General features: G+C 34.8%; 2 protein-coding genes across 3 annotated transcripts; one reads left to right on the top strand and one right to left on the bottom strand.

Moving 5' to 3' along the window:
• Positions 1–3,429: 3,429 nt before the first annotated feature.
• Positions 3,430–7,797, top strand: LOC110803698 (stem-specific protein TSJT1). The gene is made up of 4 exons (XM_022009232.2): positions 3,430–3,801; positions 4,912–5,152; positions 5,235–5,355; positions 7,359–7,797. The coding sequence occupies exons 1-4, from the start codon at positions 3,602–3,604 to the stop codon at positions 7,547–7,549; spliced, it is 753 nt and encodes a 250-aa protein (XP_021864924.1). The 5' UTR covers positions 3,430–3,601; the 3' UTR covers positions 7,550–7,797.
• Positions 7,798–8,336: 539 nt separating this feature from the next.
• On the bottom strand, positions 8,337–12,188 carry LOC110803696 (meiotic recombination protein DMC1 homolog). Of its 2 annotated transcripts, none has more exons than XM_022009231.2 (14): positions 12,025–12,188; positions 11,847–11,932; positions 10,797–10,888; positions 10,643–10,714; positions 10,506–10,544; positions 10,346–10,403; positions 10,189–10,234; positions 10,023–10,068; positions 9,412–9,473; positions 9,233–9,299; positions 9,057–9,149; positions 8,898–8,966; positions 8,689–8,767; positions 8,337–8,554 (listed from the first exon to the last, which is right to left on the bottom strand). In XM_022009231.2, the coding sequence occupies exons 1-14, from the start codon at positions 12,045–12,047 to the stop codon at positions 8,358–8,360; spliced, it is 1,029 nt and encodes a 342-aa protein (XP_021864923.2). In that variant the 5' UTR covers positions 12,048–12,188; the 3' UTR covers positions 8,337–8,357. The 2 variants fall into 2 exon arrangements, with proteins under 2 accessions (XP_021864923.2, XP_056696001.1); XM_056840023.1 differs by having other exon boundaries at positions 12,037–12,180.
• Positions 12,189–25,228: the final 13,040 nt, after the last annotated feature.

A 25,228-nucleotide genomic window follows, 5' to 3' on the forward strand; every position in this document is an offset into this window, starting at 1 on the left:
CATATTGACTTTACATGTTGAATTTACGCTACCCGGCACATGACTTTGACTCTTAATCTCTCGAATCATGCATAAGTAAAATTTATAACAATTGATATTTCGAAAGTATATATATCGACACAAATCTAACAATATCCTACATGATTACATAGTTTTTTACATATATATTACAAAAGATGGTCAAATATACAACGGGAATACTAAAAGTCAAAGTGATGCGATATTTGTGAAACGGAATAAGTATTTTAAATGGCTGCATTTGAGATATTTTCGTAAAATAGGAGTAATTCATAAGAAGTTAAGACAAAAATTATCCACTTTTTGTATCACAATTCTTAAATGGATCTGGTCCACATTAAATTTATTGTGGACCATGCCTAAAAAAAGGTTAACAACTTGTTCCTAATTTATTTGGCATGTTTATTAGGATTATTATGAAAAAAACATTAAACTGGTGTCGTTGATACATATTGTGCTTGAATACTGTGATTTTAAGTCACAATTCACTTTTAAAAACATAGGGTTAATACGATTTAAAAAATGGTAACTATATCTAAGAAATTTCGTGTTTAATTTATTATAGTCACTATGGCCCTGTTTGGTTGATGGCTTTTTGCTGGCTTTTGACTGTTTTCTTTTTAAACAGGTCAAACAACCAAAATATATGTTTGGTAACTGGATTTTTAGCTAGCTGAAAAGCCTCCTTTTTCGCCAAAAATGAAAAGCTAGTGTTACTAGCCTTTTGGAGTTGACTTTTGGCTTCTCTTACCTAAATTACTTTTTTATCCTTGGTTTTAATAATTAATAATTAATACTTCCTCCGTTTTTTAATATTCGCAACGTTTGAACTTTTTACACTGTTCATAAAATATACTTTGGCGATTCTTTGTGTTTTTTTATAATATAAAACATAGTCATTTGGATCTTGTTAGATTCGTCTCAGTATTTTCAAAATATCAACTTTTTATAATATTTGCATAAAGAGAATTTAAGATATAAGTGACCAAAGTTGTGCATTGGCATGCGTGAAAGTAACAAACATTGCGAGTATTAAAGAACGGAGGAAATAATTAATAATTAATAATTAATAATTAATAATTAATAATTAATAATTAATAATTAATAATTAATAATTAATAATTAATAATTAATAATTAATAATTAATAATTAATAATTAATAATTAATAATTAATAATTAATAATTAATAATTAATAATTAATAATTAATAATTAATAATTAATAATTAATAATTAATAATTAATAATTAATAATTAATAATTAATAATTAATAATTAATAATTAATAATTAATAATTAATAATTAATAATTAATAATTAATAATTAATAATTAATAATTAATAATTAATAATTAATAATTAATAATTAATAATTAATAATTAATAATTAATAATTAATAATTAATAATTAATAATTAATAATTAATAATTAATAATTAATAATTAATAATTAATAATAATAATTAATAATTAATAATTAATAATTAATAATTAATAATTAATAATTAATAATTAATAATTAATAATTAATAATAATAATTAATAATTAATAATTAATAATTCATAATTCATAATTCATAATTCATAATTCATAATTAATAATTAATAATTAATAATTTATAATTAATAATTAATAATTAATAATTAATAATTAATAATTAATAATTAATAATTAATAATTAGTAATTAGTAATTAATAATTAATAATTAGTAATTAGTAATTACTAATTACTAATTACTAATTAATAATTAATAATTAGTAATTAATAATTAGTAATTAGTAATTAGTAATTAGTAATTAGTAACTAATAATTAATAATTTACAATTTACAATTAATAATTAATAATACCATTAATAATTAACAATTAACAATTAATAATTAAAATAATATTCTAATTATTTATACTCCATACAATAATTTATTTTTGATTTATATTTTACTTATTTGTTATTATGTTTGACTCCGTACATAATACGAAGTTTTTATTAAAAATGAACAAAAGCCATTAAATGTCCTTAAATGTCGTTTTACATAGCTACAACGAACAGGAAACAACTTATTTTACCAAATATATTTGTAAACCGTCTATAGTCAAACAACCAATAAAATCGGCCAACTTAAACAACCAGTCAAACAACCATGTAAAACCGCCGACAACCAACATACAACCACCAATTGCCAAACATGAACTATATGTATAATAAAAGTCAAATAGACCCTAGAAAAAGTTATTGATTTTGGGTCCATACTAATATTATCATGGCGCAAATTTTTGGCTATACCCGGGTACAACCAAAGCTGGCTGTACCCCCATCCAAAACGATGTCGTTTTGTGTTGTTTAAAATGAACATTAATATACTGGTACAAAAATGAACATTTACTATTTCGAAAATGAACATTTATTTATTTATTTGGAATGGACATTTACTATTTTTGAAATGAACATTTATTTATTTATTTGGAAATAAATTACAAAAATGAACATTTACTATTTCGGAAATGAACATTTATTTATTTATTTGGAATGAACATTTACTATTTTGGAAATGAACATTTATTTATTTATTTGAAAATAAACAATATAGGTGCTTGTAAAAACATAAAAGACCAATGAAGTGAACAATTTCATTATGAACATTAACCATATATTTATTGTGAACAAACAAATAAACAAGAAAGAACAAATAATTCAACAAAAAAGAACAAACAATATAAAAAAAAACATAAAATTCCAGAAAAAAGAACAAACAATACAACAATTATGAACAATTTTATGATGAATTTTAAAGCCAACATGAAAGAACAAACAATACAACAATAAGTTTGATGAATGAATTTAAAAAACAACAAGAAAGAACAAACAGTACAACAAGAAAGAACAAACAATACAAAAAGAAAGAATAAAAGATTAATGAAGAGTTTAATTATGAACATTAAGCATATGATTATTATAAACAAACAAATAAACAATAAAGAACAAACAATATAAAAAAGAACATAAAATTCCAGAAGAAAGAACAAAAAATACAACAATTATGAAAATTTGATGATGAATTTGAAAAACAACATGAAAGAACAAACAGTACAATAAGAAAGAATAAACAGTACAACAAGAATGAACATACAGTACAATAAAAAAGAAAAAACAGTCGACAAGAATGAACAAACAATATGAGCGCGTCGTTTTTTAGTACAACCAGAGCTGGATGTACCCGGGTACCGCAGTTAGCGATTGTCATCATGGAGCAGCCCACACACGAATAATGCAAATTATTTCTTAGGAAATTATCCACTTTTTTTTTATTCTCCGTACCTTGATTAAAAAAGGAGATTATCCACTTACTACGTAACTTTTTAGACATTATCCAGTCAGCATTTTTAAGATTATCCATTTGAACCCTAAGATCTCGCTAATTGCCTGCAATCACGCTCCTACAATCCATCATAAATACCCATCATCATCTGCACCTCCATTTCTCCATTCTTCCCCGCCGTTGACAAACTCTGATCGTCTCCATTTTCTCTCTCCTCATTCGAATTTCATACACTTTTCCGATTTCTTAAGAAAATTTTGCAAAAATGTTGGCAGTTTTCGACAAATCCGTGGCACAATGTCCAGATGAATTAAAGAGTCCAAACCCAGAATCTGTTTTCGCATTAAAAGATGGAAATCTGGCTCAACATTTCTCATCTGTTCATCCTAATGCTGTCACCATTAATCTTGCGCAATCCGGGTTTATTTCATACTCTAGCGATAAGCAGAACCCTCTTCTCCCTAGGTAATACTATACTTATTTTGAGTTTTGATCTTATTTCTGCATTTTGATCTTTCTGTTTCTTGTTGTTCTTCTTATTGAATTAGTTTTTGTGCATGTGGGTCTTACTAATTTCTATTTATTTTGGGGTTTTTTTTATCTTATTTTTGCATCTGGGCCTATTCTTTTTTTCTGTTTTTTTGTGGTTGTTTTGATGTCCATTTTTATTATTGTTCTTATTAATGAAGTTTGGTGCGTAGTTTTGATCTTATTTTGGTGTTATCTTTCTTTTTAATTATTGGTTCGTTATTTGCCCTTTATTTATCTGTGATTGATCTGTTTTTGTCGTTATCAACTTATGATACCTAAATGTAGGATCTTCGTGGGGCTGCTGTTGTTGTTGTTGTTATTATCGCTGAGATTTTTATTGGAATGCAACATTTTGTTTCCATCTATTTTGTCATAAATATATGATGGATTGTCATGTTCAAACCAAATTGTATTGTTGAAATCTTTTATATCCTTGACAAATTAAATCTCTTGGTTTGATCTCAATCTTGGTGTGTTTACTTGATACTTTGATTAGATTAGGATCATTAGATGTTGAAACCCTTATTGTATTACCGATCAAGTTTAGGCTATAAAATGAATTATACTTCCTAATTCACCGCTGTGGGGGACCTAACATTTTGGATGTCAAAACATAAAATTCTCAAAAATAGGACTGGTTTGCAGGATCATTGTATCCATTTTTTATGTAAGCCTTTAAAAAAAATTATGTTTGTTAAATTGTTATTAATAATCTAAACAAAGTTGATGATTTGTTAGCTTCTTTTGATGCTCGTCAAAAGTCAAGGCTGAATGGTTTAGCTCTTAGATAAACTATTCTAACAAAATACATATACGGCAGTTTTGTTTTGCTTATGCTTTTTGTTTGTAGAGGTTGCTTCTTTAGGTAACCAAATATCTGTCAATTCTTATCTTTCTTCAAGGCATATTGATGTTTGATAACAAGTTGATCTATGTCAAAATTTATTGATCTTCCTGTCTTTAGTTGGGAGAAATAAGTTGATCAATTGCTGTTATTATGATGGAATTTCGTGTCGTAATCTGATCTATAATTCGTCTGAATAGACTATTTGCAGTTGTGGACGATATATTGTGCTTGTTCCAGGGCCATATTGAGAATTTTGCTCCACTGAAGCAGCAGTATGGATTGAGCAAAACAGGCAATGAAGTAAACATTATCATTGAAGCTTATAGATCTCTGAGGGATAGAGGTCCTTATCCTATCGAGCATGTCATAAGAGATATCCATGGCAAATTTGCTTTCATCCTTTACGACTGTGCTTCAAAGAACTCGTTTGTTGCTGCGGTGAGAATCATATCTACATTTTAAGTTATCTCTGGTTGTAATTATACCTAAGCTAACCTTCTTCGTATGATATTTTATGCAGGATCCTGATGGGAGTGTTCCTTTGTTCTGGGGAGCTGATTCTGAAGGTCATCTTGTCGTATCTGATGATGCAGAGACTGTTAAGAAGGGATGTGGCAAATCCTTTGCTCCATTTCCAAAAGGTGCACTTCTTATTCCAACCTTCTTAACATAAAAAACCTGATGAATTTATAATGGCAGTTAAGTAACCTGATGACTTAGTTATGACTTGATCCTGAAAAGGCAAGAAAACAGAAGATACATCTTGAACATAAAAAACCGGATGAATTAATAATGTTTGATTCATAGCGATGTTAAATGTTACATCCAAAATCCCCTATTCTATCTCAATCGATCATGTCAGACAAACATTTTTAATTTTCACCACTCCTGCATGCACCAGTCAATGAGACATTGACTGTTACCTGTGATGGTTTAAAGAATTCAGAGGAGTGTACATGGGGAAAGTCTAACCCATGTCTGCTTCCATTTGGTGATCACTGGTGGTTGGTGTTTCTCACTCGAGGCTTAGACCTATGTTTATATTTCTTAGCGCTGTTTTTTTCTACCAGAATTCCCCTCCTTCCATGTTCTTAAAGTTTTAGTTTAGAAATCAAGAGCATAGGGCGAGGGTACAACCCAGCTTTGGTTGTGGATGAGCGGCAGCAACCAGTTGGGTTGTCGACGTGTCGTCTCCTTTGTGCTATGGATGTTAGTAAAATTTGGGTTTGCTTAGTGTTCTGTAGCAGTTCTTTAAATGGATAGTCTTACTTGGAGAGGTTGCAATTGGGGTTCTGCTGTCTTTGATTCTAGAAATGGTCTCTTGAATGTGAATTCTCTGTTAGATCAGGTGGGCGTGATTAGTTTGTCTCATGAAATGGAAGAATAATACTACTAAAAAATGATCAACTATTCAGCCAATATTACAAGTATAGGATTCTGTGAGGATTAGGATTCTGCTCACTCCGTATAGTAATACTCTATATATTCACAAAAGCATGATGTTTTAAGGCAAGCATGATGTTCACAGTGCAATCTGCTTGTACCCCTTTCCTTTTCTCTTCCAACTAAGGAATTAAGTTATTAAGTGTAGGAGCCACAAAAAAGAAATATGAAACTAGGGACAACAGAAGTACAAATTGGGCTAGCATGATGAACGTGATCAGGTTCTTTAACACCACCTGGCTATGATCTTCTCTAATTACCGAAAGTTATCTTTTTAACTTCTTCTTCTTCTCCCTTCACTTCTCTTCACCAATTTCAAAGCTCCCAAACTTTAAACCACCTCCTCAAGGAAGATGATATCCCAATTCCTTGAACTTTATGGTTTTACAAGATAAAACAGTTAAAAGTGCAGAACATGAACCTTGATTGTGAAGCATGCCGAAATAGTAATGTTAACGTAATCATAAAATATCCCGTCAAACAAAAAATGTAATCATAAAATATCATTAATGTATCCGTATACTGCATGGAAATATACTATATAAAATATAAGTCTGTAAACTGTAACGAGTTAATTTAAAAGAACTCTTAGCACAAGCTGTTTTGAAAAACATACTTGTAAGTGTTGGATAGTAGGAAGCATTTCGAAAGCCACCCAGTAGTTTGTGGAGGGTCCTTCCTTTCATGTTTTAATACTCTGTATGAGGTTTTCAGTTGCTGGAAACACATACATCCTAGCGATTGGGATGTTTCCATACTTCATGGGTAAGAGATGATATGATTGACATGCGAAGTCCAACTTACCTACCACTTTCTACGTGTCATGAAAGTAACTTGGGGATCTTTAAGTTCCAAGGACTTTTTTAGTTTCGGTTTGAGGCAAATTCAAAAGGTTTTTAGAGTTCCATAAAAGATGGCAATACAGGCCAATGCAATAAGTTTTGAAATTTCCATAAAATTGTTGATAGTTTTCTCATTTAAAATTTGGGATTGACCTTGAACTTGTCATTGCCATTTTGAAGGCCTTATTCTTTAGTTAAAATTGGATTGAATAGCTTTCCTTTCTGTCTCTTCCTGCACTGCCCCTTGAAAAGTTCATGATTTAAATTGTCAACTTCCGCTGCTGATAGGTTTGCTAGCCTCTGGGACGATTGTATTCAAACATACTGAATTAACTTTTCTCTTCTCTTGTTATATCCAGGTTGCTTCTTTACAAGCTCTGGAGGTTTGAGGAGTTACGAACATCCACGTAACGAGTTAAAGCCAGTGCCCAGAGTTGACAGTTCCGGTGAAGTCTGTGGTGCAAACTTTAAGGTTGATGTAGAAGTTAAGAAGGAACCACTTGGTATGTCCAGAGTTGGAAGTGCTGCGGACTGGTCTTCAAACTACTGATAGACTGCTTTTGATGGCAGGGGATTTTGATGCCTGACAATATTTCAAAATCCCATTACTTTACTGTTGATGACTCTATTTCAAGGGGCTTGAAACCCATTTGTAACACCAGCTATGGGGGTTACTTCTACTATATTAAACTAAAACTTCTAGCTGTAGAATATACGAGGAAATAATTGTTAACAGACATACAGTTGCCTTTGCTTCTACATGAAGTAGAATAAATTGCCCTGAATCATTATGCTAGAGAGACCATGATTGTGTATAATTTGCGGATTCCTTGACCAACCAACAAAGGAGAGCAAGGAAAACAAAGTAGAGTGCAATTTGACTCCATAATAGCTAATATGTAAAGATCACAGGTTTTTTCACATGCCAAAAAAAAGAATAAAAGATCACTGGTTTCAGTAAAGCTGTAGTGAATTTTTTCACTGTTTCGGTTACGTAAGTAGTGTGCCAAACAACCTTAAATGTCAAACTAGTGAGATAACTTTTCCTTAAAGCTAATAGACAGGAAGTAGAAAGCTAGTAAACCTTTACTTAAAGCTAATAAACAGGAAGTAAAAAGCTAGTAAACCTTTACTTAAAGCTAATAAACTGGCAAAATAAACTAGGCTATTTCTCTGGTATCAAATAAATTGATTTGAGTTTCTGCTAGCTTCAGTCCTTTGCATCTGCAATTCCACCTGGTGTAATCTGAAATACGTGTTGCTGTCAAGGAGAAAAATGTCAACATGCCAAAATTACTTAGATATGAACTTTACTAAACAGAATGTTGCAGTTTTAATATAGAGTAGCGCAATTGACACTAGCTGCGAAAGCAGAAGAAAAAGGATATAGCTTCAGCCTCTGGTAGGTTTGGGGCATCAAACACTTTGCAGATACGCTGTTCACCCTTGCCCTTCCTGAACATCAACCTAATTGTTGATGCATGGGCAAGTACATGACCGCCTGCTGGCTTCTTTGGATCCGTAACAAAAACTCCACCAGCTGGGTCAGCAATAACTGCAGCGACAGTGTATTACTTGGTTAGAGTTAAGTGGTTGGATTACTAATTATTCAAATTAATCTCTCCTCGTGACAATTCAAGTCATATAAGATTTCTAGAAGAGAACACAAAGATAGATATGGATTATTACCTTGATTAGTAAGATAGACAGCGATGTTGAACTCTTCAGCAATCTTGATCAAACGAGACAGCATCTGAGCCAGTTTTTGCTGCAAAAGCAATTCAGTTCCAGTCAACGTATAACACTAATCAGAAATAAATTGATGGGGAAATCTATACATAAACATCCCTTCAGAGTTCATCATCAAAATGGACTGTTTCAGTTCTTTCAAAAATTACCTGTCGCTCTGCAAGTTCTCCCCTTCCAGTGAAATCCACTCGGAATAGAGCGATGACAGAATCAACAATCTACAAAGTCCAATTGAAAAATGTTGTCAGCCAAGAACTTTGTGACAGGACTTTCCTGATGTTTCTTAATGGGAAACTGTGATTACTCACCAGTAGTCGGAAGGGTTCCTCAGCCATTTTTGCTGCCAGACCAAGGAGTAGGTTGTGCTGGTGTTCATACGTATATGCACGAGCATATATGATCTGTAAAATTGATGACACGAGATTAAATCATCATTTGCTATAAAAAGTGAATCCACACAAAACAGAAAGGAGTTTCTTTATACATTGTCTAGGACTGCAGAAGCATCCATCCCAAACCTTTCAGCAATTGGCACAATACGATCAGGTCGACTGTAGTGTAGGAAGTGAAGAGAAAACTACTTTCCAATAAAATTTACTTTCTTTGAAGAAATTTAAATATGTTTCAGAACACTCAAACTAAATACTAATGATGAGAGGATACAAAGTTCCTTCAGTGTCGATGTAGGCAACCTTCCCGTTTCCTCCTCTCATGCTAGTCGGAAGCTGCATTTTAGCATTGCAGAATAAGTAAAAGGTATTGCACTTGAGAATTCTACCCTCGAGGGAATCACAGTACATGATAAAAAAAATGCATTGACAATATAGCTTTTACTGAACAGAACATGTGAACCATTTTTCCTCTTTAAGAAATCAACTGAGGTAATATTTCACTGAGTTTCAAATTTCGTTAGCACAATTATAGTTTCTTCCTAATTGATCAGTGCAGACCATTCAGTTTTCTGAACTTCTGTAAGAAAATTGTTAGACCAAAGACATATGCTGAATCTAGCTTAGAGAAAGGTTAATTTTAGGTGGTACAGAAGTATAAATTTAAACATAATTTTCTCATAATTTTCTACCACCTAACCACTCAAACAGCAGTCATAAGCACTTTCTAGTTTCTACTTCCATCATATTTCAATCCTTACCGAAATATAGTGTAGACTCTAGAACAGTAGATCATTCTAGTTAGTAATCTGAATCATCTGATTTCAGTAACATTGTTCCTTAACTGTGTAAGATCAAGATCCATCAAGCAAATTAGAAAGTTACCTGCGTTGTGACGCATAGAGTATGTGCTAGCTGAGTCTTTCCAGAGCTGAGAAATATTATTACCAAGCATGAGATCAAAAGAGTAAAATAGACCATCAGTCAACAAAACTAACTTGTTTAAGCTACATAATCAACCACAAAATCGGAACAAAATATGGTTCCTCACCGAAATTCTCCAAATGTTTCAGTAATTGCTGATGTTTCGATTCCACCTTTTCCAATGTTCAAGCATAGCAAGTGTTAAACGTACAAATAAACTGTAAATTCGTGTGGTTTGAAATAGGCAAAAACGACAGATAATAGTAAAATCAGTACATGAGTACCTCCTAGTAACTCATCTAATGCCTGGCTCCCAGTGGTAATACGAATCACAGACTTTCTCTATTGCAAATCACATAAATGATAGACTTAGAAATAGTAAAGCCGGAAAATTATGCAGTTTCTAATCTTGAAATCCAAAATCTAAAGAGATCAGGATCTTACTTTGATCAAAGCATCACTTCCAGTAATGTACCCATAATTCTGGATAAAGTAGAGCAAAAATCACTATTATTATTCGATTAGTTTCGGAATTCTATCCGAATTTAAATAACTGAGAAGTTAGATTGCAGAGAACTTACCACAATCTTCTCAGCTGCTTCGCATATCTTATCAACTTTAGCCTCAGACAATCCTTTAATTCCAGTCAAATTCTTCACGAACAATGAACGATCAAATTAGAAGAAATTATTAAAAAGAAAACTTAGTCTAAAACAAAATAAAAAGGCTTAAAACCTTCTTTGTCTGCATCATTAAGCCATTACAAGTGTATATTCCAGCATCCTGAAGCTTCTTAACATCTCCAGCATTAATTCCATGTGCAATCACTGATGAAAAATAATTTATGAAAGGCCTATGTTAAATGATACTTAAAAAGCAGTGAAAATGTTAGATGACCTAAGCGTTCAACGCATACAAATCAATTTAGGTGAACTAAGCATTTTCGCGATATTTAAGAGATCGAAGAGATGAATTCTGGAACTCTACAGATTTTGATTTCACAATAACTTTAGGTAAAAGTCGGAGGAACTTTCATATGAGCTAATTTACTCAACATGAACACAGGATGATTCTGCATTTTAAATACGACAACGATAAACTGTAGATTCATACGGATTTTGAATTTATTATTTATTTAAGAGAAATTTAAAATGGATTAAACGATTCAACATGCTTTGATCAAAATCAAATAAAAAATAGGCCGAGAAAACAGAGGTTCAATTCAGCTTTCCAAAACTAGGCGACTGAAGTTGTATATCTGGGAATCCTACGGATTTATATTTAAAAACAGCTATAAAGTTTATACGAGCTGAATTTCGGCGCGATTGTTTTTCAAATCAGACGAAATAACTAGAAAAATCAAACAGTATTATTATTTCAGCTTCACGACATTTAAGCGATTGAAGCGCAAAATATCGGAGGTCAACGGATTTTGAATTTACAAAAAGTTTAAGAGATAAATAGGAGGAAGTTATTTACGAAGTAACCGATCAAACGCTCGGCATAGAAAATTTCAGATTAGACGGAATAGCTAGAAAACAGTGTATAATTTCATCTTCACGACGATTAGACAACCGAAGAGCATAACAGACATAGATTTCCACAGAAATATACGATAACTAAGTGATTCAATATGCTTTCATTATTAGGCGAAAAAAAAGAGCATCAGTTCGACGTTCCAAAATTATGCGGCTGAAGTTAAACACTGAAATCCTACGCTTTTGAAATTCAAATTTGACACCAAATACAAAAATAAGCAAGAAATTTGGAGAATGATAATCATACATTTGTCAATAGCTTCAAACAAGTCCTCTTCATCTTCGATATCTTCACGTTCAACAAGCTGCAACTGCTGGCTCTGTTCTTCAGCTCTGCAACGAAGATACAAAAATTCGTAAGCGTATAAACTTCTTCAGATCTTCATACAACGAATTCCAGCAGAAAATTCTGGAAGAAAACTCACTTAAGTGCGTACATGTCAGGCATTGTAGAGAGAGAAAGCTACGATGATTTTTGAGCGAGGAACAATGGGAATTTTAGTGAGAGAAAAGAGTTTTTGTGTGTGTGGTTAGAGAGAGAAAGAGAGGAATGGTGATTGTGAGTGGCTCTTCGGTGAACGGGAGGTCCCCTTTTATAGATGTTCGATTGGGCGCGGAATGGAATGGAATTTGAAGTCTCTCGTGTTCATCCGCCTTGCGATTCAAAATTATCTTCACTTTTCCCCAATTTGATCAACTTACCATTGTTACTTTTTTGTAAAATTATTTGTGATGACGTGTAATAAATAAAGTACTGATTATATTTTTGTTTTTCAAATTTTTGTGTGATTGCAAATTAATACGAAGTATGTATAACTTTGTAAGTGGTTAGGGTGATTTAAATATTTTTTCATTTCAATATTAAATTATTTGTAATTAGTTGTATCCGATAACTTAATTGTGCAATAGTCAAATAAATTGAAGTTGTTTGAGAAAGGAGGAAACGCACTGTAGCTCAATATGAAAATTGTAAAAAATAATGAAAATAAATACCATATGGTGGCGAGGAAGTCTTGGCCTCAAGTGGCTTGGACACAAGTAACTCGTATAGGTATTCGTTAATTTAGCGTTGGTACTAACACTAGTACTACCTCCGTATTTTATAAAAGAGATACTTTCCTTAAAACGGCCGTATTTTAAAAAGATATACACCTTTTTTTTGACATGTTTTGGTCCCCACTTTCAATTATATTAATATTTCTCTCTTTTCTACTTACTCAGGTCATCTTTTTACTATAATAAATAATCCACCAATTACCCTACTTTCATCTTATTTTAATAAATTCATCCCACTCTCCTAAAACTATGTGTCGATCAAAGTGTATTTCTTTTTAAAATACGGAAGGAGTATGATATTGATATACCAATACATTGCTAAGAAGTACCCATACAAATTACGGAGTATTTACTTATGTTTTTGGTACTGACATATACTGTATTGGTACGAAAAATAGTTATATTTGAATCACTTATGACTATATGAACACAGAAGCCACTTGAGATTTAGCATTCCTCATAGGGTGGCAACATGGAAAAAGATGAAAGTTGTCAAAGTAATCAATCACATACTCTCGTGTTGATGCAAAAATGCAAGCAAGCAAATGACACATTACTACATTAGCGTGATCAAGGGGGTTTTGTCTTAAGATTTTCTTCATTTGCCAAGTCAGTATTTCATTAATATTAAATAATTAAATTATTGTTAAGACTTCTTAAGATTCAATCAAATTTAGCTCTTCGCCCATTAAATCATTTAAGACTTGTAAATTTATGTAAAATATCATTTTATTATTTAATTTAACTCACATACCAAGTCTTAAGTTGAGTTTTAATTTTTCAAGACTCACTTTAAGACTTTGATAAGACTTGTCTATTTCAATGCTACAATTTCTATATGTCTGATCTTAAGACTGATGAATCATATGCCATGTCAGCACAACTCATGTCTTAAGACTTGGTGTTGATCATGTTCTGAGATTATAAAAATTATACGGACTAATAAATAGAATTCAGCAAAAAAAGGTGTCACATTAGCATGAGTGTAGTAGTTATAGAACTGCAGAATTTCGTTTGATCCAAATTGATTTGTATTTGTTAGTTTTAATTTATATTGTAGATGTCGTATGATTATTTTATTAATGAATTAATTTTACCTTTAAAAAAACTCATATGATAGATGTAGTAGTGGTAGAACTGCAGAAGAACTACGGGGTGTTTGGTTAGGAGAGGTTTGAGGGGAAAAGATTTTTGAGGTGAATTAGAGGTTTGAGGGGGTAAATGATCCATACGAGTGGTGGTAAACTCTTGTTCCAGAATCACGGCCCTCAGTTTTGAGGATCCTGAAAGATTTCACGTAACCGATCCCAAGCTTTCATGGCCGTCGCGTCTAGTTCAGGGATCGTGTTCAAGAGGTCACTAGAAATGGTCGAATGAGTCAACTAGACAACTGTAGCTTCCAAGGTCGACCATAACCCGATCTCATCATCCGTCGTCGGAGCCGGCTTCTCTTACCTGGTGGTGGAGGGCCGGGATGATATGGTGAAGAACCTTGTGCAAACGAGGATGTATTTTGAATAGCTCTGCCCACGTCCCGTATTGCACGTTCTCATTTTCAAGGGCAATGGAGACATGGTTGCAATGTTGGAGACAACCAGAGCGAGATGGAAACCAGAGCCATCGGAGGGAGGCTTGCCTTCGGACTTTGGATTAGTCATGGCGGCTGTAGAGAAAGAGAAGATGACGGAGAAGAGAGGCTAGGGCACAACGGAAGAAGGAGAGAAAACCCTAGCGCTCTGATACCATGAAAAAATTATATTCCGTGAATTGTATTTCCTTGAAGTTTGGTATTTATACAAACTACAAATTAGGTAAACTAGGCTAGTCAATATACGTAGAAAATATTCACATAATATCTAGATTATTTACATAATCTAACAAATACAAACATTTAGTCAAATCAACTAACAACTAACAATTCCTAACCAAACATGATACATTACCAGCCACAATTATTATTGTAATACCCCACAATTTTAAATTCGATTTATTAAAATTAAATACATTTATTAAATTGATTTCGTTTTTAATTAAATTACGAATAATCGAATTTCGTTATTTTAATCGTTTTTGCGATTTATTTTAAACGATAAATTTATAAACTGAAATTATTTATTTTCGTTAACGATAATTTATTTATCGGTTTTTTCATGAAATGCCCCCGAGCTTTACAAAAACGCACCAAATACCCTCGCGTGTTTCGATTCACATAATATACCCCTATTTATCCGTACTGTTCATGAGATGCACCTAACAGTTAACGGCGTTAGTCTACCGTTAGTGGAGTTTTACTATTTTGCCCTTAATTGTGTTATGACCCCCATTTACTTACCTTCCCTTTGGCAGAAACTAAAAAAAAAAAAAATCTCATATTCTTCTATTTCTCTCTCCTCTCCCCTGTTCTTCAAGCTTCAACCTACTCGAAACCCAGTAATTCTGGGTAGATCCGTCCAATCTCATATTTTTTTATTTCTCTCTCCTCGCCGGCGGAGGCCGATCTCTGGTCGCCGGCAGTGATCCGGAGGATCACTTAAATTAGATGCTGATGGTGGTCGACTTGGCTTCGCGGAGGGTGGTCGTTTTCCGGTGGCCGCATTGGGAAGGTTGTCGATTCTCCGGTGGCGTGGAAGTTTCGCGGCGGTGTGTTGGCTGGGAGGGGGTTGTTGATGGCTGCGACAGTAGGGGGTTTTTGATGTGCTATCGGTGCACACCTATCGGTACCAATTTGCTCGACAAACTTCCAAATCAGGATAGTCGGGATCGGCAAACATCCCAACCGGGACACTTACAATCGGCGAACTCCCAAATCAGGCTATCGGTGCAACCTTCCAATCGCAAATCCAATCAACTATTTGGTACAATTCTAATCGGCAAATCAGTCGGTGCAATTGAGATTGTGATGGTTTTACTCTGTTGAGTTTTCACTTCCCCCTATGCGGTACCCTATCAAAGAACCAGATACCTGCCTTTTCTTTTTCTTCTCTGAGTTTCGATGTTTCTAGATCTGAACGCATTTTTGTTTGAACTTTGGAGGAGGACTCCCTTGGACATTGTTGACCTTATTTCGCTTCACCGTGTCTTTTGTATGTCAGTACACCAGTGGTGGTACTCTACTTCATTTTTGTTTATAATATAATGAAAATATCTTTTTATTTGGACCTTAAAATATTTTGGATTATACCACAAAAATGCAGATTAGAACTCCCGATATTCTTCTTTACCTCGGAGGTTCGAGAACACAATGGTATGTTATTGTGCCCCTCCTTCAAGGTTAATACGAATGAAGTAAATCATTCATTCTAAGCGCCTGACCTGTAAATACTACACCAAAAAATCGCACTGATTTGGTGGTGGAGTTTTAAACTTGACTAATGCACTGATCGATATGTACACCAACAATATAATTCAATTCAATCAATTTCTTATTGGATTTGTTGTTTGATCATTTCAATTTTCTTTGATTATTACTTCTATTTTTGTTTTATGTTTAACTTTTAGGTTGATTAATTTGATTAATTAGGTGAACAATTTGTGGAAATCAAATTCTGCAGTTTAAAACCAGTTTGAGTATTTGGTGCAACTTAGTTTCAAAATAGGTGTATATTGTGCAATAGGTTTATAAATAGGGGTATTCTGTGAATTATAAACACGACTTAACGGAGGACTAACGGAAGGTCGGTTTAGGGGTATTTGGTGCAAACTTGGAAAAAAATAGGGGTATATTATGTGAATCGAAACACGCGAGGGTATTTGGTGCGTTTTTGCAAACCTCGGGGGTATTTCATGAAAAAACCGTTTATTTATTTTAAGGAATTATTTTTAATTAAACATTTTATTACAAATTCTGAATTTTTGCCAAATGTTGTGAATTTATTATAAAAAAAAAAAAAAAAAAATGAAAATGTCAGCTTTATTTTCTTGCTCCCCACGCACAAACCAGGAAGAAAAATCTTCCTTCCTTCCCTCAATTCAGTCAAAAATTCAACCCTTGGACCTCAAGTATACCTACTTACAAATTCAGAATTAAGGTGAAATTTCAACAACAAACAAAACCCAATTTCAATTTCAATCTCAAAAACCAAATTCAATTTCAGTTTTCTCTCCTCTTTTTGTTCCCTGATTCGGACCAACCACCACCACCTCCGGCAGCCACCACCACCACCGTCCACCGTCACCCACCTTCACCACCTATCAGTCGCAAACGCCCCAGCCACCCAGAACCACCGCACGCACCACCTCTTTCCCTCTCCCTCCTCTCGACACACTCCCTTGTCTCTCCCTTTTTCCCCGCCTCGCCGCACCAACACCACACCACGCACCACCACCTCCAACCACCTTCAACCTCTCGCCGACCACCCTCCGTCTCTAAAACTCCGGCGAACCGCCCTTTCCCTTCCCAAAAACCGATCGAAAAACCCACCAAAAACTCCCCTGCTTGTCCGCCCCTGTCTTGCCCTTTCTCTGTCTCCCTCGCCGTTCTGCCACCACCAATCAACCACCACCATCGCCGCCTCACCTCGGCGCCGCGCCAAACCATCGAGCCACCCAGCCACCTCCCTCCTCTCCTTCCTCCTTCTCGTGCCTTCCCCTGTTTCGGCCCCCTTTCCCCTTCCCCTGCTCGTGTTTCTTTTCCAGAAAACCAAACCAATTAAGTTTCAATTTGAAACTTAATTGATCCCCCTCAAACCATTATTGAGTTGGGCCATTCCAATTGGGCCTTTGGGTAAGATAAAGCCAAATTGTTATTTCAGATTTGCTAAATTATTAATTTTCATGTTTTAATACATTTTATGAATTAATTATTTACTAATAGATTGTTATTATTTTTCAGGTTTAATTATCGATTTTACTAAAATAAATTAAAGGCTTTATTTAACAATAATGAAATTCAAATGAAAATCGATTTATGAATATAAATATATATTTCGATTGAAATTTCGATTAATAATATTTTCAATAAATTTCGAAATTATATTTTTATTAAAATTCATTATTTATTCATTACTTATAAATTTATTTATAAACTATTGATTTTAGATTATTTATCGATTTAATACTAATTCAATGATTTAAAATTTTGAAAGAAATTGGACTCGGAGCTCAGGACGAACGAACCAAGCGAATTCCTTAGCAAAATCGCGGAAGTGAGGTAACGGCTATTGCTAGTACCCGCAATCCCTTTATAAATGTATTACGAAATTATGACGTTATGATTGGATTTATGAATTAAATGTTTTGACATGTTTTATGGATTCTGGGAATGAATTATGATTTGTTTGAATTATCCTTTATAATATGATTTGATTGACTTTTCTCATAAAATGATGTTTATATGATGCGTTGAATGAAATGATGTTTCATGGATCCCAGGATCTAAATGATGTTTTATGATATAAAATGAGTTATGTTATTTCGAATTGAAATACAAGCCAAGGCTTGGTAAAATTACATACAACATGATAAATGAAAGTGAAAGATCTGGTTTGTCTGCCGGTATATAAACTACCATCTTCCTATCTATCGGTCATGCATGCACCACGGACACCTGTCCACCCATGGATTACGAGCCCAGGCTCCCATGGTTTATGAGCCCAGGCTCAGGGCCCAGGCCCCATGTTACGATGAGCCCAGGCTCTTATGGGCCCAGGCCCAGTGGAGAATTCCTTCACGGTTCGTACTTGCCGACAACTAGCATGTTAAACTGCAAAGTTTATGAATGAATTAATTGTGATGTTTTGTTAAATGTTTAACCATTCTACTCTCCCTGTGTTATTAAATAAAATGAATTGAAATGAATTTACGCTGCTAGGATAGTTCGTTACTGAGTCTTCGCCTCACCGTTTTGTTTTCCATTTTAGGTACTGCGGGGGATGATGGACACGAGTAGTGGCGAGGAGTTCCCTTTAATATTATCCACCTAGTTTATGTTTACGGATCTAATAGTTTTAATAGTTTTAATTAAAGACTTTTAGTAAGTTATGCACTTTTATTTTGATAATATAAAGGATTATATATATATCTTGGAGTATTTAAAGGCTTATGATTGATGTTTGCCTTGTAATTTCCGAAGAGGAAGTTACGGCAGGTAATGTCCCGACTAATTAGGTTAATTCCGCTGCTAATTATGCTTTAATTATTGAATTAGAGGTCGGGGCGTTACAGTTTGGTATCAAGAGCAAAGGTTCTGGACCATAAGTGCTAAACCTTACGGGTTTTGGCACGAATAGAATTCATTAGGCTTTAAGTGAAGAATTTTAAGGAATGAGTTAAAAAGAATGTTCTAAAATCTTGCTAAGTTAAAATGAATATGAGTGTGAGTGTAGGAACGGGATCAAAGGGTTTATTTTATATTATTATTTCGCTTCAATCTGATAAGATATGTTATGCAGAATGTCGACCATTGATGCTATCAACGATGTTACCAACGGAGCTCGCAACGAGCATCATGTTCACGATGATAACGACATTACTCACGAGGAGTATGTCCATGTTAATGGCCATGAGGAAAGGATGGAACGATTGGAAAATGTGAGTGCAATGTTGGTCGAATTAGTCCATGATTCTCGGAAAAAGAAAGATGTTAGTGGGAACGAGAGCGCAACGATGTTCAAGAACTTTTCGTCGCTTAACCCACGGTCCTATGATGGCAAGCTCGATCCAGTTGAGTTCGAGGATTGGATAAGTCGCATTGATCAGTTGTTTGAAACCCTGCAATGCCCTGAGAAATGGAGAGTTGATTTCGCAGTGTTCTACTTGACGGGTCAAGCAGGATTATGGTGGAAAGTTAACAAGGAACGAAAGAATGGGCCTGGATTTGGTTGGAATGAGCTACAAAAGTTAATGAGAGACAAGTTTTATCCACCATCCCTGAGGAAACAAAAAGAAGATGAATTTCTACACTTGCAACAAGGAACAATGAGCGTGTTGGAATACGCAAATAAGTTCATGGAGTTGTCAAGGTTTGCACCAGACCTGGTGTCGACAGAGCAGTCCAGGATGAACCGTTTCGAGCGAGGTCTGCACCTTAAGTACCAGGATAGGTTGTCCACTCAGAGGTTTACTTCATACCAGCATATGGTTGATATCGCAGCTAATGTAGAGAGAGTGGTACTGCTTCGAGAAGCGAAGAATGTTGGGTATAAAAGGAGAAATGAAAACCAGAGTCAAGGAGGAGCAAAGAAGCCTAACCAAGGCTATCAGGGAAACCAAAGGAGGAACGATGTTGGAAACAAAGGACAAGGTTATCGTGGAAACCAGAATAATAGGGCGCAAGAATGTGCCAAGTGTGGGAGAAGAGGCCACATCGAGAGTGAATGCCGTGTAGGATCGAACACTTGTTTTCGATGTGGGAGCCATGATCATTACATCAGAGATTGTCCGAAGCAGGTAACCCCAACCACGAGAGGACCAGTTTCAACTAACAACGATCGTGGTCGGAACAACAACAACACAGGAGGTTCAAACCGCAACCCACCCCGACCACCGCCAGCTGGAAGAGTTTTTGTGATGAGACAGGATGAGGCAGATGAGAATGATAATGTTATCACCGGTACCTTCTCTATCCATTCTTTAGCAGCCCATGTTCTTTTTGATTCTGGAGCTTCACATTCCTTTATTTCTCTATTGTTTGCAAAGTATTTAAATTTGAAACCATGTTGTGACTTTCATGTTATGAGTGTTTCCCTTCCTAGTGGAGAAATTGTGAAATGTAGAACCATGTATAAGGATTGCCCTATTATAATAAAGAAAGTTGAGTTTCGAGCAGACTTAATAGCTTTTGACCTATCTGAATTTGATGTAATCTTGGGAATGAATTGGTTGACTAAGTATGAAGCTAACCTTAATTGTTCGAGGCAAAGTGTGACCCTTATAACGCCAGATGGAGATAGAGTTTCATTCCATAAGTTAGTAAGAAAACCAACGATTCAAATTGTCCATGCTTTGAGAGCACATAAAATGATTGAGAGTGGTTTATCTGGTTATCTGTGTAGTGTTATTGACTTAAATACATCTGGACCTTCCATTACCGACATACCTGTTGTTTGTGAGTACCCACATGTTTTTCCAGAAGAAATACCTAGTATGCCCCCACCAAGAGAATTAGATTTCAGCATTGAATTAATTCCAGGATCCACCCCTATTTCTAAGGCACCATATAGAATGGCACCAGCTGAGTTACAAGAATTAAAGAAACAATTAGATGAGTTACTTGAAAAAGGATATATTCGACCTAGTGTTTCACCTTGGGGAGCCCCTGTCTTGTTTGTGAAGAAAAAGGACGGAACTATGAGGCTATGCATAGATTATCGAGAGTTAAACAAGATTACTATTAAGAATAAGTATCCCTTACCCCGTATTGATGATTTGTTTGACCAACTTCGAGGTGCAAAAGTGTTTTCTAAGATAGATTTGAGGTCAGGTTACCATCAACTTCGAATTAAACCTGAGGATATTCCAAAGACAGCCTTTAGAACTAGATATGGTCACTATGAGTTTGTTGTGATGCCTTTTGGGTTAACCAATGCGCCAGCTGTATTCATGGATTTGATGAACCGTATTTTTAAACCATACCTTGATAAGTTTGTAGTTGTTTTCATTGATGATATTTTGGTATATTCTAAGAGTAATGAGGAACACGAGGAGCATCTGAGAAAAGTGTTAGATATGTTGATCGAAAACCAGTTATATGCTAAGTTGTCGAAATGTGAATTCTGGCTTAAGGAAATATCATTTTTGGGACATATTATCTCTGAGAAAGGTGTATCTGTTGATCCTGAGAAAATAAAAGCAATTGTGGAATGGTCTAGACCAACTAATGTACCAGAAGTACGGAGTTTTATGGGTTTAGCTGGATACTATCGAAGATTCGTTCAAGATTTTTCTAAGGTTGCCTTACCCATAACCCGATTAGTTAGAAAGAATACCAAATTTGTGTGGAATGATGATTGTGAATGCGCATTTCAAGAACTTAAGAAACGTCTCACCACTGCCCCTATTCTTACCCTTCCGTCTGGAACTGACGGATTTGTGATTTATAGTGATGCTTCTAAGAATGGGTTAGGATGTGTCTTAATGCAAAACGGAAAGGTTATAGCTTATGCTTCACGCCAACTCAAAGTCCATGAACAAAATTACCCTACCCATGACCTCGAACTTGCAGCTGTTGTTTTCGCCCTTAAGATTTGGAGACATTATTTGTATGGAGCTTCGTGTCAAATTTTCACCGACCATAAGAGTCTTAAGTATATTTTCACCCAAAAAGAACTCAATATGAGGCAACGCAGGTGGTTAGAACTTCTTAAAGATTATGACCTTGATATTCAATACCATCCCGGAAAGGCTAACGCTGTTGCAGATGCATTAAGTCGGAAGTCTCGCCTAAATTCTATCCTAACTTTTTCCCGAGTCAACCGAGATGATCTACAAAAGATGGAAATTAAGTTTATCAAAGGAGATGCTTGCTTGAATGTGTTAGTAATGAAACCAACTTTGATTGATGAGATTAAGGAAGCGCAATGTAAGGACTTGCAATTAGAAAGAATAAGGAGTGAAGTGGAAAACGGGAAGTCACCTGGTTTTGTCATCCAAGAAGATGGCACGTTAAGGTTTCAGGGAAGATTATGTGTGCCTAATGGTGAGAAGTTGAAAAAGAGAATTTTAGAAGAAGCTCATAGTTCACCATACTCGATTCACCCTGGAGGAAATAAGATGTATAAGGATTTAAGGCAAGTGTATTGGTGGAGCAACATGAAGCAAGAAGTGGCAGAGTATGTGGCTAAATGTTTGACATGTCAGAGAATCAAGATCGAGCATCAAAGACCAGCAGGTTTGTTGCAACCTCTGGATGTGCCAGAATGGAAATGGGATTCAGTTTCAATGGATTTTATCATAGGATTACCAAGATCAACCAAGGGAATGAATGCTATTTGGGTCATTGTTGATCGATTAACAAAGTCAGCGCATTTCTTAGCAATGAAGAGCAATTCGAGTTTAGATCAACTTGTTGAACTATATGTGAACACTATTGTGCGATTGCATGGAGTGCCTAGTTCGATTATTTCTGATCGCGATACAAGGTACCAATCAACCTATTGGAAAGAATTGCAGAAAGCTCTTGGGACGAAACTTAACTTCAGTACCGCATTTCACCCAACGACTGATGGACAAACAGAACGTACCAATCAAATTGTCGAGGATATGTTGAGAGCATGTATTTTGGATTTTCAAGGAACCTGGGAGAAGTTTCTACCTATGGTTGAATTTTCGTACAACAACAGTTATCAGGCCACTATTGGTATGGCACCTTACGAAGCACTTTATGGAAGGAAATGTCGAACACCATTATGTTGGAGTGATATCGATGAGGCACGTGTTATAGGACCAGAATTGATTCAAGAAACTACTGACAAGATTCGTTTAATCCAATCAAGAATGATGGCAGCGCAAAGTAGGCAAAAGAGTTATGCGGACCAACGAAGAAGACCTCTAGAGTTCGAGGTTGGAGATCACGTGTTCTTGAAAATTTCGCCAACAAAAGGAATAATGAGATTTGGTCAAACAGGAAAGTTGAGCCCAAGATACATCGGGCCATATGAGATATTAGAAAGAATAGGTGCAGTAGCATATCGACTAGCTTTACCAACCGACTTGGAAAAAGTGCATAATGTGTTCCACGTGTCGATGTTAAGAAAATATGTTCCTGATCCTAGCCATGTCATTACGCATGAACCCTTGATGTTGCGAAACGATTTGACTTACGAGGAGAAACCAATTGAAATTCTAGAACGAAGAGAGAAACGACTTAGAAGCAAAGTAATTCCAATGGTTAAAGTCTTGTGGGCTAACCACTTGACATCTGAAGCTACATGGGAAGTCGAAGCGCAAATGAGAGCGAAATATCCCCAGTTATTCGTTTAGAAACGATAAGATGTATGAATTTTAATATGTTATTTGAATGATTATGTTATAATGTTATTCTGCCATGTTTGTATAGTTAATAGAACGAATAAGTATGAATTGTATGATTTCTATGAATGGCTAGTTCTACTGAGCTCCAGTTTCGAGGACGAAACTTTTTCTAAGGGGGTAAGGATGTAATACCCCGGAATTTTAAATTCGATTTATTAAAATTAAATACATTTATTAAATTGATTTCGTTTTTATTTAAATTACGAATAATCGAATTTCGTTATTTTAATCGTTTTTGCGATTTATTTTAAACGATAAATTTATAAACTGAAATTATTTATTTTCGTTAACGATAATTTATTTATTTTAAGGAATTATTTTTAAGGAAATTTTGGTATTTACTACCTTTAAAATACACCACTTTTGTATTTACTACCTTATGAAATTTTTATTTTAAATTACTACCTTAAACTTCCAGATTCTTTTTATTTACTACCACTTTACAGTTTTCTCATTTTAAAATTAAGATATCTCCTTCGTTTCTTAATCGTTTAAAGTGATTCGAAGTTCATTATTTTCCTTTTTCTATAGGGATTTCATTGAGAACGTCATTTCAAAAAAAAATCGTTTGATAATTCATAACATTTTAAAATTTTAAAAATAATATTTGATTTGTTTAAACTTTTACGAAATGTTAAAAGGTAAGATCCCTATGGAATCCTTACATATAAATGAGAAGAATGAGCTTTGAATCACTTAAAATGATTAAGAAACGAAAAAGATATCTCAATTTTAAAATAAGAAAACTGTAAAACGGTAGTGATTACAAATAAAATGGAACTTTAAGGTAGTAATTTAAAATAAAATTTTCATAAGGTAGTAAATACAAAAGTGGTGTATTTTTAAGGTAGTAAATACCAAAAAATCCTATTTTTAATTAAACATTTTATTTCCTTGCCAAATATTGTGAATTTATTATAAAAAATAAAAAAAAAATGAAAAATAAAAATGAAAATGTCAGCTTTATTTCCTTGCTCCCCACGCACAAACCAGGAAGACAAATCTTCCTTCCTTCCCTCAATTCAGTCAAAAATTCAACCCTTGGACCTCAAGTATACCTACTTACAAATTCAGAATTAAGGTGAAATTTCAACAACAAACAAAACCCAATTTCAATTTCAATCTCAAAAACCAAATTCAATTTCAATTTTCTCTCCTGTTTTTGTTCCCTGATTCGGACCAACCACCACCACCTCCGGCAGCCACCACCACCACCGTCCACCGTCACCCACCTTCACCACCTATCAGTCGCAAACGCCCCAGCCACCCAGAACCACCGCACGCACCACCTCCTTCCCTCTCCCTCCTCTCGACACACTCCCTTGTCTCTCCCTTTTTCCCCGCCTCGCCGCACCAACACCACACCACGCACCACCACCTCCAACCACCTTCAACCTCTCGCCGACCACCCTCCGTCTCTAAAACTCCGGCGAACCGCCCTCTCCCTTCCCAAAAACCGATCGAAAAACCCACCAAAAACTCCCCTGCTTGTCCGCCCCTGTCTTGCCCTTTCTCTGTCTCCCTCGCCGTTCTGCCACCACCAATCAACCACCACCATCGCCGCCTCACCTCGGCGCCGCGCCAAACCATCGAGCCACCCAGCCA

Source organism: Spinacia oleracea, chromosome 3, assembly GCF_020520425.1.
Source record: "Spinacia oleracea cultivar Varoflay chromosome 3, BTI_SOV_V1, whole genome shotgun sequence".
In the NCBI taxonomy this organism is placed as follows: Eukaryota; Viridiplantae; Streptophyta; class Magnoliopsida; order Caryophyllales; family Amaranthaceae; genus Spinacia; species Spinacia oleracea.